This window comes from Xenopus tropicalis, chromosome 7 (assembly GCF_000004195.4).
Source record: "Xenopus tropicalis strain Nigerian chromosome 7, UCB_Xtro_10.0, whole genome shotgun sequence".
NCBI lineage: Eukaryota > Metazoa > Chordata > Amphibia > Anura > Pipidae > Xenopus > Xenopus tropicalis.
This window is the reverse complement of record NC_030683.2, coordinates 28,598,125-28,610,592: the sequence shown is the minus strand read 5'-3', so window position 1 is coordinate 28,610,592 and position 12,468 is coordinate 28,598,125. Positions and strand designations below refer to the sequence as shown.

General features: G+C 42.7%; 1 protein-coding gene across 1 annotated transcript; it reads left to right on the top strand.

Moving 5' to 3' along the window:
- Positions 1–741: 741 nt before the first annotated feature.
- taf5 (TATA-box binding protein associated factor 5) lies at positions 742–11,406 on the top strand (the record flags this gene model as incomplete). The annotated part of the gene is given in 11 exon segments (NM_001142114.1): positions 742–1,257; positions 2,904–3,144; positions 3,441–3,756; positions 4,023–4,186; positions 4,314–4,449; positions 6,443–6,563; positions 7,125–7,254; positions 7,907–8,071; positions 9,458–9,635; positions 9,742–9,919; positions 10,912–11,406. Coding segments are annotated over 11 exon segments (2,334 nt in total). The 3' UTR covers positions 11,130–11,406.
- Positions 11,407–12,468: the final 1,062 nt, after the last annotated feature.

Genomic DNA, 12,468 nt, shown 5'->3' with positions numbered 1-12,468 from the left:
TGGCATTTGCCAGAACCCACAGATTGCCAGTCCGGGCCTGGTGGTGGGAGCCTCTTCCTCTGGTGATTGGTACACCATTGTGAAGACACAGCCCAGAGCCTGACTATTTCTGTACTGGGTATGGTCTGTTATGGCCAAGGGGCACCTAAAGAATAAAATCTCCAGGTTGGTGTCTTTGTAAGCTGCCAACCTCCACACCTTGGGTTGCCACCTGTCTATATTAGACAGTAAAAATGGAACTTGATGCCAATATAAGGGAGAAGAAAGATACAAATACAGGAAGACTGGCGACAAACCTAGTATCCACAGCTATTATAACCGCCATAATCCCAGACCCTTTATTCCTTACACGCAGAATGCATAAATGTTTAGTAGTATATGTGTTTTCTATAATTTCCAGTAGAAAATAATGAATCCATAACATGAGCCCCTGCTGAGTGAAGATTTTGGCCATTCCCCTGCCCCTCTGTAGCTACACCCCCAGTATATTCCCTTCCTAATGTCAAGAAACATGAATCCAGAAACGGATAATAAAAATGTGTAGATTGGCCACAAGATGGAAGCACTAAACTAGCTTTCAATCAGACTACGCCAGGACATGCCTGCCGGAAAGCTTGTCTTTGCCAGGACTGTCGCAAAACGTGTAACTTAGCGAAAACTACGTGGATGTACTGGCACGCCGCTGGGGGTGAAGAGACGCCATTTTTATGGGTTGTTCCATGTAGTGCCGTAAAGAGAAACGCCGTAAGGGAATAAACTCCCGCTGCAAGATGGCCGCGGTGCCAGATGAGGCGAGTGTGGTGGTGAAGGCAGAGCCCGAAGTGCAGGACGAGGCGAAGCCTGATATATCGGGGTGCGTGGATGGGAATGCACAAGCGCTGGGAAATGGCGCTCCGCCGAGTCCTTCTAGTCCCCAAGCCGCTCCTCCTGTTCCCCCGGGGGTTGCGGCTCCGCCGGCTGCAGCTGCCCCAGCGCCCGGCTCCGATGCCTCTGACCGCCAAACGCTGCTGGCCGTGCTGCAGTACCTGAAGAAGCGCAAACTCAAGGACTCTGCCGATATCCTCCTCAGGGAGAGCGGATTGTTCGACTCGGACGAGCTGCTCGCCTTAACATCGCTCAGCCCTGATCGCGCCGGGGCAGGGGATGGAGCCGACACGACCTTGCTGAGCCGGGTGAGCGGCGCGGCGGGATCGGACATCTCGGCTTCTGCCGGCGGTGCGGCTTCTAGTAGCGCATCTTCTGCCTGTGCGGGGAAAGGTGAGCTCTCTGTGCCCAACACTGCTACCGACACTGCTACCGATCTACACTCATCGGAACCTGGCTCCCACCATTCGGCTCCATGAGCACAGCCGGGTCTAGGGTCGGGCAGGGAGGGCATTTGCTTCGGTATCACAGGGGCCCTGGGGGGGCAACAGAAATAAGATATTCACTATATACATCAGTATATACATCTAATAATACATCAGATACGGGTATCCTGCTATTACATTGGAACTTCTGAGCAGCTGGAGGTCAGCAGCATGGACTGCATTTAGTTATGTACCCCCCCCATACAGCCCCAGCTTTACTGCATTCCAAGGGGCCCCTTGTCAGGCAACTGTTGGAACAGGGACCTTAGATTGTAAGCTCCACTGGCACAGGGATTGTGCATGAAGTACAATTGCTGTGTGGCATGTCTGTGCTGTATACAGATTAATCAGGCTACACTATGTAGACAAATCTGGTTTGGGGTAAATATTTTGGTTTTTATGCCTTGTAGGGGAGCTGTTGCCTTAACTGCTACTTGAGCTGAATTTTGCCTTCAACTTGCACTAGCCACTGCTCCTTGTTCCCATCATAACTGGGATATTTAACCCACACTCTCAGCTTCTCTATGCTGTTGTATTCCTACATTCACATTGACAGACAGGGGCTACGTTTACATTATATACAGACCCCAGGTCTGAAAACATAAACAAATATATTATCCATAATGTTTTCAGGCCTGTTTTATGTTTTTAAGATAATTGTGTCCTTCTGTAATGTAAAGCTTGTTTAGAAAAAAAAAAAACACAACCTAATGCTGTTTTTGCCACAAACATGAATGCAGCCTTGGAGAAAAAGTGAAAAAATTGCAAGTAAAATGGGACTCTTTGACAAATGTAGAATGTTTTGCGGCCCCAGTGTGCCATTTACGCTGACAGAAGACCATTAGGGCTCCTGGTAATATAAAATGTAAAGCAGCTCGTGTGATGGATGCAGAGCCTTGACAGGCGGGCTAAGTCTTTTGGTTACTAAGGTCCACCTATCACTGCTCAGTGTGTCCAGTAGTTTTCATTTATTAGTATTAGGAGCAGTGATAGATGGACAGTTATATTTTGACCCCCCTTGTTCTTGCTGAGGGGAGAGGCAGCAGTGGTCAGACCGCCACTTCTTGATTGTCTTGGTGTCCATGGATTAGAGGCTTGCAACTAACTAAGGGTGGCCATACACAGGCCTGATATTCATTGCTTTAAAATCCTGTCCAGCTGGGGGCTACATTGGCTCGTTGATGCAGTCCTCGCCCTGACTGCCTGCCTTTCTGTCATTGTATCATTTAAGGTGAGCGCATATCAACCTTGCCATACGAGCAGATCTTTTAATGTGTGGCCTCTAGTGTGAAAGTAGTTACAATATGCCTTTGTTCCACTGAACTAGCATACTGGGGACTGAAGGTGACTAATGTGATTTTACCTTTCGGCTAATAACAAGGACATTTATGTGGTAGTAGTACATACATATACAGAAATATAAAGTGCTTTATTGAACCCACTTGAAGTGACAGGTGGACCTCTGTCATTTTCATTGACCGCTATCAGGAGTGATGAAGGGTGGACATGTCCCAATACCTATTTATGTAATACAGAATGTGTATTTTCTTGCAGTTACTTTAAATAACGGCCCTCAAGACCAGCCAGATGTCAGCGCAGTTTTGTCTGCTTACACCCAACAAGGAGATCCGGCCCTCTACGAGGAGTACTACAGTGGCCTGAAGCGCTTTATAGAGTCTGTGCTAGACTGCCATCGGGCAGAACTATCCCAACTCTTCTACCCACTCTTTGTACACATGTACCTTGAGCTAGTATACAATCAGCATGAACAAAAGGCAAAATCATTTTTTGAAAAGTAAGTAATATATTTATAGTATATAGGCGGATAAATGCACACTGGTGTAACAATAGAGGAAGCAGACACCGGGGGGAAAAGGGGGACTGCAGGATCTGCTTCCTCTGTAGTTGTAAAGAAATCCCTCCACCCTTGCACGCTTCTCTCCAACTGCAAGTGGAGGGCTAGGTAGGAGTCGCTCCAAAGCTTTTTTATGGGAGGACAAGCACAGACTGAATTCATTGGATTGCCATGCCTTAAAAAATTCTGCTACAAATGTAATTCTTAAACACTGTATTCTTCCATTTGCAATGCAGGTTTCACGGAGATCAGGAATGCTATTATGAAGATGATCTGCGCATTCTAGCCAGCCTCTCGAAGAAAGGGCACATGATGGGCAACGAGACCATCCTTGACTTCCGCACCAGCAAGTTTGTGTTGCGAATATCTCGTGACTCCTACCAGCTGCTGAAGAGGCATTTACAGGAGCGGCAGAACAACCAGATCTGGAGCATCGTTCAGGAGCACTTGTACATTGACATCTTTGATGGGATGCCGCGCAGCAAGCAACAGATTGATGCTATGGTGGGCAGTCTGTCTGGGGAAGCAAAACGAGAAGCTAACAAAGCAAAGGTATATGCATAGATGGAAGAAGGATTTTGGCTGCAGATTGGTGGTTGTTAGCCTTTGTAATCTAGAGATGTACCCAAGGTGTTGATAAAATGCCAGTATTTTTGGTGGAAATATTTTTCCCAAAGCATTTTATATACTAATTCGGCCTGAGGAGGAATTGTTTATGGCAAGCTGCCATGAATATAAATAATACAGGACTTTGCAGAATAAATTATGCCCACAAGAATGTGTGTTCACATATTTTTTTTTTCCAACCAACCTTCTAGATATTTTTTGGGCTTCTGAAAGAGCCAGAAATAGAAGTCCCTTTGGATGACGAGGATGAAGAAGTGGAGAATGAAGAAGGGAAGCCAAAAAAGAAAAAGCCTAAAAAAGATAACGTTGGCTCTAAAAGCAAGAAGCAGGATCCTAATGCTCCGCCACAAAACAGGTATAGTGGGTTTTTACCTTACCAGAGAAAAGTGAGCTGCAACATCGGTTTATCTGAAATTTATATAAAATTACAGGCATATCCAAATAAAGTAAGGTTTATTAATTGTTTGCCTACTCATCTTTAGGATTCCACTTCCAGAACTAAAGGACTCTGACAAACTTGATAAAATCATGATCATGAAAGAAACTGCAAAACGAGTGAGGCTAGGCCAAGACTCTCTGCCCTCCATTTGTTTCTACACGTTTCTTAATGCCTATCAGGTCAGTACCTTGTGCCCAATTTTGTCTTGACTCATTAATATCTTACTCACTGGGCTATGTACCGTATATACTCGAGTATAAGCCGATCCGAATATAAGCCGAGGTACCTAATTTTACCTAAGAAAACTGGAAAAACTTATTGACTCGAGTATAAGCCTAGGGTGGGAAATGCAGCCACTTCTGCTAAGTTTCAATAATCAAATAATTAATAAAGGAAGCAAATTGTCCAATCAAAGCTTATCCTATCATCTACATCTAGAGGATATCCTGGGCAGTTGGCACCCATCAACAGGATCCCAACTTACTAGTTAACATACATAACAAAAATACTGTCTCTGTGTTTTATACCATTGCACTAATGTGGTCCTTAGCTGACGCGTCTCCATAAGCCCAGTAAATGATCCAATTGTAATGAAGTCAGCCCAATTTGGCCCTAAATGTGGATGAACAAAGTGGTACCAGATCTGCGCATTCAGTAACTATATGTGGCCAACCCCTTAAAATGCAAATATAAGAGCTGGCTCTGATATGTGATCTATGCACTCATATGAAAACTCCAGTGGCACTTATAAGGCTAATAATGAACTTCCCTGTAGGAGTGGAAGATCTAATAATATGCTACCGGAGTGCTGTTATCACAGTGTATGGACTGGGTCTACATATCCCTGTAGTAAGCATCTTAATTTTCTGAACTGAGCTTAGAGTTCTAGACAAGGATCATTTTATTTCCTTGGTTCCCTCTCCATCCCATTTACATTTTTCCTTGGCCTACAGCTGAGCAAACTAAATGGAGAACTGCTACTGGTTACTCGCCTTTAACAGCAAAGCGGTTGCTACTTTCAATGCATATAATCATAATTGTCCGTGCAGATCTCTTTTCCGGTAGGAGAGTGGTGGGTGAATACAGGCTGCGCCGCTGGCATTCATAATCACAATTGTCCGTGCAGAGAGAGCTGGAGAGTTTTCAGATGAGTGCAAAGATCACAGAAAGCAGCAGAGTGCCGAAACCCCGCCCCCCACGAGTACTTGGGCGGACGCGTATGCGTATCCGCTCTCCTACCGGAAAAGAGATCTGCACAGGCAATTCTGATTATGAATGCCAGCGGCGCAGCCTGTATTCACCCACCGCTCTCCTACCGGAAAAGAGATCTACACGGACAATTCTGATTATGAATGCCAGCGGCGCAGCCTGTATTCACCCACCGCTCTCCTACCGGAAAAGAGATCTGCACGGACAATTATGATTATGAATGCCAGCGGCGCAGCCTGTATTCACCCACCGCTCTCCTACCGGAAAGAAGTTCCTAATGTCATCTGCACGGACAATTATGGTTATTAGCATTGACAGTAGCAATCGCTTTGATGTTAAAGGCGAGTAACCAGTGGGTGGGGGGGCGGCGTGCTCGCCGAATGCCATTACAGCCTGTATTCACCCACCGCTCTCCTACCAGAAAGCTGCCAGGGAGCGAGGAGCGCTTAGTCCCTTTATCCCCCTCCATCAGTGTATTTCCCAACAGTGTATAACTACTAAATAATGCCGAATGCCATATTCACTCGAGTATAAGCCGAGCATTAGTTTTTAAGCACTTTTTTCGTGCTGAAAAACTCGGCTTATACTCGAGTATATACGGTATGTTAAGCTGAAAGTATTGCTTATATGTGCTCCAGTTAGTTGTTTGTTTTTTAACCAGTGAATTGACCTGAGATGGGAAAACCCCGTTTAGGGCAACCTACTTATGGTGGTTTTAGACTGGAAGCGTCTTGTGTGTATGCTTTTTCGTTTTGTATTTTAGGATATACATTAGAAGCACAAGTAGAACAGTCAGTAGCTTGGTTGGAGCAATTAACCATTGACATTAAGGGCAGACATCCCTATGTAAACTGCAACACTGAGTTAGACATGACTTAGTTAAACGAATACAGTCTTTTAGTTTGTTTTGTGCTTGAATATGAGTGACATATAAATGCAACCATACACCCCTTACCTATGCAGGGCCTGACGGCAGTGGATGTTACTGATGATTCCAGCCTCATAGCAGGAGGATTTGCAGACTCCACGGTTCGCGTTTGGAGCCTTACCCCTAAAAAGTTGCGGAGTGTCAAATCTGCATCTGGTAAAATGCCTTATAACTTTTTTTTTTTTTTCTCTTATAACTCACACCTATAATTTAGGTCAGCAAACTATAGGTTAGGGGCAGCACACATATGCGGAGAACAATTTTGCTCTTTCATAAATATTTAGCATCTTGTAAATAGTATTACTTAAGAACTTGGGAAATTAGAAGTTAAAGATAGTTCTGGAAAAAAAGTATGAAGGTTTTGATTCAAAAAACTGAAATAAGAGTTAACTAACTGAACTAAAACTATTTTTGTTTTACGTTAGCTCAGGTTATTTATAACTTGGAATGCACTAAATCCATTATTTTACATGACCAAAACCTCCATAAAATGTTTGTGTAATTATGAGCCCTAATTTACATTACACAATTTGAAAGCTAAAAATTCCATCTTTGGTGAACACAGCATTGTCCCTTTCAGTTGTCCAGACTTTTTAAAATGTCATGACTTCAAGGGTTTCAATGCCATCTTAATCCTGGATGTAATGCATCCTTATTTTAAGTGCTGTGAGGTTGTCACAGTCTTTCCTGAGCATTTTTTTTTTTTTTTTTTTGCAGATCTGAGCATCATAGACAAAGAGTCAGATGATGTTTTAGAAAGAATCATGGATGAAAAGTCCTCAAGCGAGATGAAGGTTTTATATGGTCACAGTGGTCCTGTTTATGCTACTAGCTTCAGTCCAGACAGGTTTGATATTTAAGGGCCTCTTTGTATTGTCCAACTTTGTCTGTCTTGATACACTACCTGTTTGTGGGGCAGAATTATATTTAAATTAAGATGTCTCAGACGTGTAACCATAAAATGCCCTGGAAGGGCCTTAATTGGCTGTAAGCAATAGGGCTAAACTCCATGGGAGAGTTTGGTCAGATTTTATCTGACCTAGTCATGCAATAGCACAAGATTTTGTAGGATGCAACAAAATCTGATCTCCATAGGCTGTAATGTAAAGTCGGATGACCTACGTGTACATCCAACAGTCAATGTATTTCAATGAGAGAAAAGTCTGAGGCACAGATTTTCTCATCGGATGAAGCATGTTCGCATCAGACAGGCACTTGTGCCATTTATGTAGTTTACACATCAAATATTTCTATGTTGCATTATATTTTGATCCATGCAACCACATGTAGGATGTGTTTTGTCGATCCAACACTAACCGACAAACACTCCCCATGCAGTATAGCCCTTAAGCTGGACTTTAGCTTTCATTGATAATTGTCGGTTTGTTTATTGTAATTTTCATCTGCTGCTGTCACCTCTGTAAATAGATGGATCATTTGCAATATGTGCTGTTTCTGGCTAGCTGTTGATTTTGCTAATGACTTCAATTCTCAAACAGGAATTACTTGTTATCCAGTTCTGAAGATGGCACTATCCGGCTATGGAGTCTTCAGACATTTACATGCTTAGTGGCTTACAAAGGGCACAATTACCCAGTTTGGGACACACAGTTCTCTCCTTATGGGTACTACTTTGTTTCAGGAGGCCACGACAGAGTTGCACGGTAAGATACTGGGTATTGCTGCTGGGTGTCTGTAGTCTGTTTTTCTAAACTGTATTAGGAAATTGCCAGTAAGATAAAAAATTGTAGTAAACTACATGTATCTGGTTAGGTTTTTGAGAGTAGTTCATGGATGTGTATTATCGAACTTTTTACTGAACACACTTCAGTTCAAAGCTGTGTTTTGAAAGTAAGTGGCCTAAATATTGCTTGGGAATGTGGCACGTGGTGTGTTTTCAACGCCATCACTTTTAACTTTCTCGTTTACTTCCCATTTGGAATCACTGATGGCTGCTGTGTACTGTAACCTGTACAGAGCATCACTGGCTGTAGACAAAAATGAATCCAATGTCTAGCATATAAGATTTTCAAATATATAGAAGGGGTTGGATTGATTCTTAGCAAGTGACGGAATACAGGGTTATGGGAGATAGCTCTTAGTACAAGTGAGGGAATACAGGGGTAGGGGAGATAGCTCTCAGTACAAGTGAGGGAATACAGGGGTAGGGGAGATAGCTCTCTCAGTACAAGTGAGGGAATACAGGGTTATGGGAGATAGCTCTTAGTACAAGTGAGGGAATACAGGGGTAGGGGAGATAGCTCTCAGTACAAGTGAGGGAATACAGGGGTAGGGGAGATAGCTCTCAGTACAAGTGAGGGAATACAGGGGTAGGGGAGATAGCTCTCTCAGTACAAGTGAGGGAATACAGGGGTAGGGGAGATAGCTCTCAGTACAAGTGAGGGAATACAGGGGTAGGGGAGATAGCTCTCTCAGTACAAGTGAGGGAATACAGGGTTATGGGAGATAGCTCTTAGTACAAGTGAGGGAATACAGGGGTAGGGGAGATAGCTCTCAGTACAAGTGAGGGAATACAGGGGTAGGGGAGATAGCTCTCAGTACAAGTGAGGGAATACAGGGGTAGGGGAGATAGCTCTCTCAGTACAAGTGAGGGAATACAGGGGTAGGGGAGATAGCTCTCTCAGTACAAGTGAGGGAATACAGGGGTAGGGGGATAGCTCTCAGTACAAGTGAGGGAATACAGGGGTAGGGGGATAGCTCTTAGTAGAAGTTGATCCAGGGACTGGTCCAATTGCCTCTTGGAGTCAGGAAGGAATTTTTTTCCCCTCTGGTGCAAATTAGAGAGGCTTTAACAGGGTTTTGGTTTTTTTTTTTTTTTGCCTTCCTCTGGATCAACTAGCAGTTAGGCAGGTTATATATAGGCATAAAAGGTTGAACTTGGACATGTATTTTTTCAAACTAACTTACTATGTATGTTATAATGCTGAACTACATGAGTCATCTTCACACTATATCAACTTGTACAGTTTCATAGCCCTTTCAAACAGAAAAAGAAGCTAATATATAATGTCACTTCTGTTTTTTCCTAGTTTATGGGCTACAGATCATTATCAGCCTTTAAGAATATTTGCTGGCCATCTTGCTGATGTCATATGTACACGGTTTCACCCAAACTCCAACTATATTGCCACTGGCTCAACAGACAGAACTGTAAGATTGTGGGACGTACTAAATGGGAACTGTGTAAGGATCTTTACAGGACATAAGGTAGAGATTTCTGGAAATAACATTTACATAGTTGGTTACAAACAATGCATGATGTGAGGATTCGTTTGCTATTTTCTGTCCTTGAACAAGATTTCTGTTTCTGTAGGGACCAATCCATTCACTGGCATTCACTCCAAATGGAAAGTTTCTTGCGACAGGAGCGTCGGATGGCAGAGTTCTTCTGTGGGACATTGGCCATGGTTTGATGGTTGGAGAGCTAAAGGGTCACACAAACACAGTCTATGCACTTAGGTTTAGCAGAGATGGGGAGATTTTATCATCAGGTATGTGTGTAATGTTTTGGACCTTAAATTTTCTCTTTCAAATGTAATTTACGTGCAGAAGTTTAAGGCAGTAAGTGTATGTAGTGATTCACATGCTCTGAAGTTTTCAAAGGGAAGACAAACAGGGTAGTGTAAAGAAAAAGGTGCAACAATTGGCCTGGTCTAGCATCCAATAAGATTTTTTTTTTTTTTTAATTCAGGTGACTAGTAAATATTATCTGCTAAATGGTTGCCATGGGCTATCAAAGCAGTATTATACATGTGGTATGTAATAATGAATTCAATTACTTTGGATCTGTTTTGAACAAATAGTTCTAACAGAAACCATTCATTTGGGGGGGCATAAAATTGCTCAGAGCCCTCTATAGCCATCCCCAGACAATCTGTTCTTTTATTTTGTCTGAAATAAGGAATCTTGAAGGATTGGGCCATGATTCCAGAAACTTAAAAATAAATATGCTTAAGCCTGCCCATCCTTGATATATCCACTTGATGTGAGCAATATAGAGCTGATCCGATTGTCCTTAGCCCATTGGGGCAAGGACCGCATCAATGAGACAACGTAGTCCTCGATCTGATGGGAAAACAAAACCTGCCTGATTGACATGGGCAATTTTCAGCCAGATATTGGTCGCTTAGACCTGTCGGAAGGCCCCAGACATGGGCAGATACGATGCTAAATTGGCAGTTTAAATCTGCTTTTGTATGGCCACCGTAAAATGGTTTTTCTTTTACAGATTCATTCACAAGGTTTGCACCTGATATAAAATGGGTGGGTCAATGCACCAGGCCTTTCTAGCATATGCATTAGTAGAAGTAACAATAGTTGGTCTGTTCAGATACAGCAAAATGTGTAGTCTGGGATTGTGCGGAGATGCACAGGTATTTTGTGCAGGATTGACAGATAAATGGCATGAGCAGAAACATTTGCAAGGTTCCTTAGTCCTCTTTCTTTTTTCCCCCCCCTCTCTCCTCCCCACCACTTTGCCTAGGTTCAATGGACAATACTGTTCGATTGTGGGATACAGTAAAGGCCTTTGAAGACTTAGACACTGATGACTTTACAAGTTCCGCTGGGCATATAAACTTCCATGAAAACTCACAAGACTTACTGCTGGGTACCTTTATGACCAAATCAACCCCTGTCATACATCTCCATTTCACAAGACGAAACTTGCTCCTTGCTGCAGGAGCTTACACACCACAATGAGAAGATGCACTTTATTCTCTTTAGAGATGGACATCTAACAGTATCCTGTGCTGATAAGCCAGCCTTATATTTTTGAAGCCCTCAGCTCAGTGTCTTGTTTCGAATCAAGGTTCTCTTCAACAGTGCCTAGCTCAAGTAAAGATGTGTTACAGCAGCCAGAAACACATTTGCTAGTAACCATGAGAAGAAAAAAAGGTTGACTTTTCAGAGTTTTATGGGGGTGGTTTGCATTTCTGCCCTCCAGTGACTATCCTTTAAGGGTAAAGTAAAAAAAAAATTTGTTTTATGGCTTCTTAATGTCAAATCTACTCTTTCAAGTGGGTTTTATCCCAGTATCTAGTTGTAGCAACTACCGAAGCTGTGAAATGTCTCAAGCATTTACGTCAAGTGGTGCTTTCAATCCTGCTTCTTCTTCGGCTAATGTCATTTTATATTCCACAACTGGTGATAAAAAGCTGTTTAGTTTGTAATATGCCTTATCAACATTGCTACTATTGTATAGTTTTGCAACTCTTTGAATTCAGGATTGTCTACCTACACTTCCCCATCCCCTTTTCTTCATTCACAAGTCAGTAGCATTGTTACTGTGAAGCAAGGTTTACTCCTAAATAACTTATAAAACTGCATGATCCAACACTACTTTTGTTAGGGAGCAACTACCTGCAGGTATGTACTTATATGAATGCCCTAGTTCTGTAAAGTGCAGAAAGTGGCTTGTTTTTTTAAACAAGATGGCAAAGTATTTCTTAACAACTGAACTCTTGGATCCAAGCTCATTGCCTCAGGAAACATAAAAGTGGTGTCTTATATACAAGCTGTACTTTTAGTTACTAATTGCTTATACATAATAGGAAAGCAGTTGCAATAAACCATACACACATGAAGGCTCCAAGGTTACCAGTCTAGTGTTCCAGGCCCTCTACATTATAAATTTTGTTTTTAAAAAGCTACTGCTGAGTTTACAAGGCAAAGCCATGCAATTAGGTTAATTTTTATCTTGTATGTAGGAGTTACAAAAAGGCTGTTGCTCTGCTAGTATGTGGTGTAGGAGAAAGTGCATCAAGAAGTCACCACCTGCCATTTAAATATAGGTACAGAACCAACTCTGCCTCCAAGTTCCCCATAGATAGCACCATCATACCGAGGATAAGTTCCTGTAGTGGTTTGTGGTGAGAGAAAGTTATGTGGCTTATTGCTTACATGTATGTGTAACCCTAAAGCAGACTATAAACCAAGGTAGGGCAACTACAGTTGTTCACATGACATGCCTCCCTATGTTAAGTGAAAGGCGCATAAACAGCTAGCCTGTTTGAAAAGTAATGCTGGATAGACATTGTAA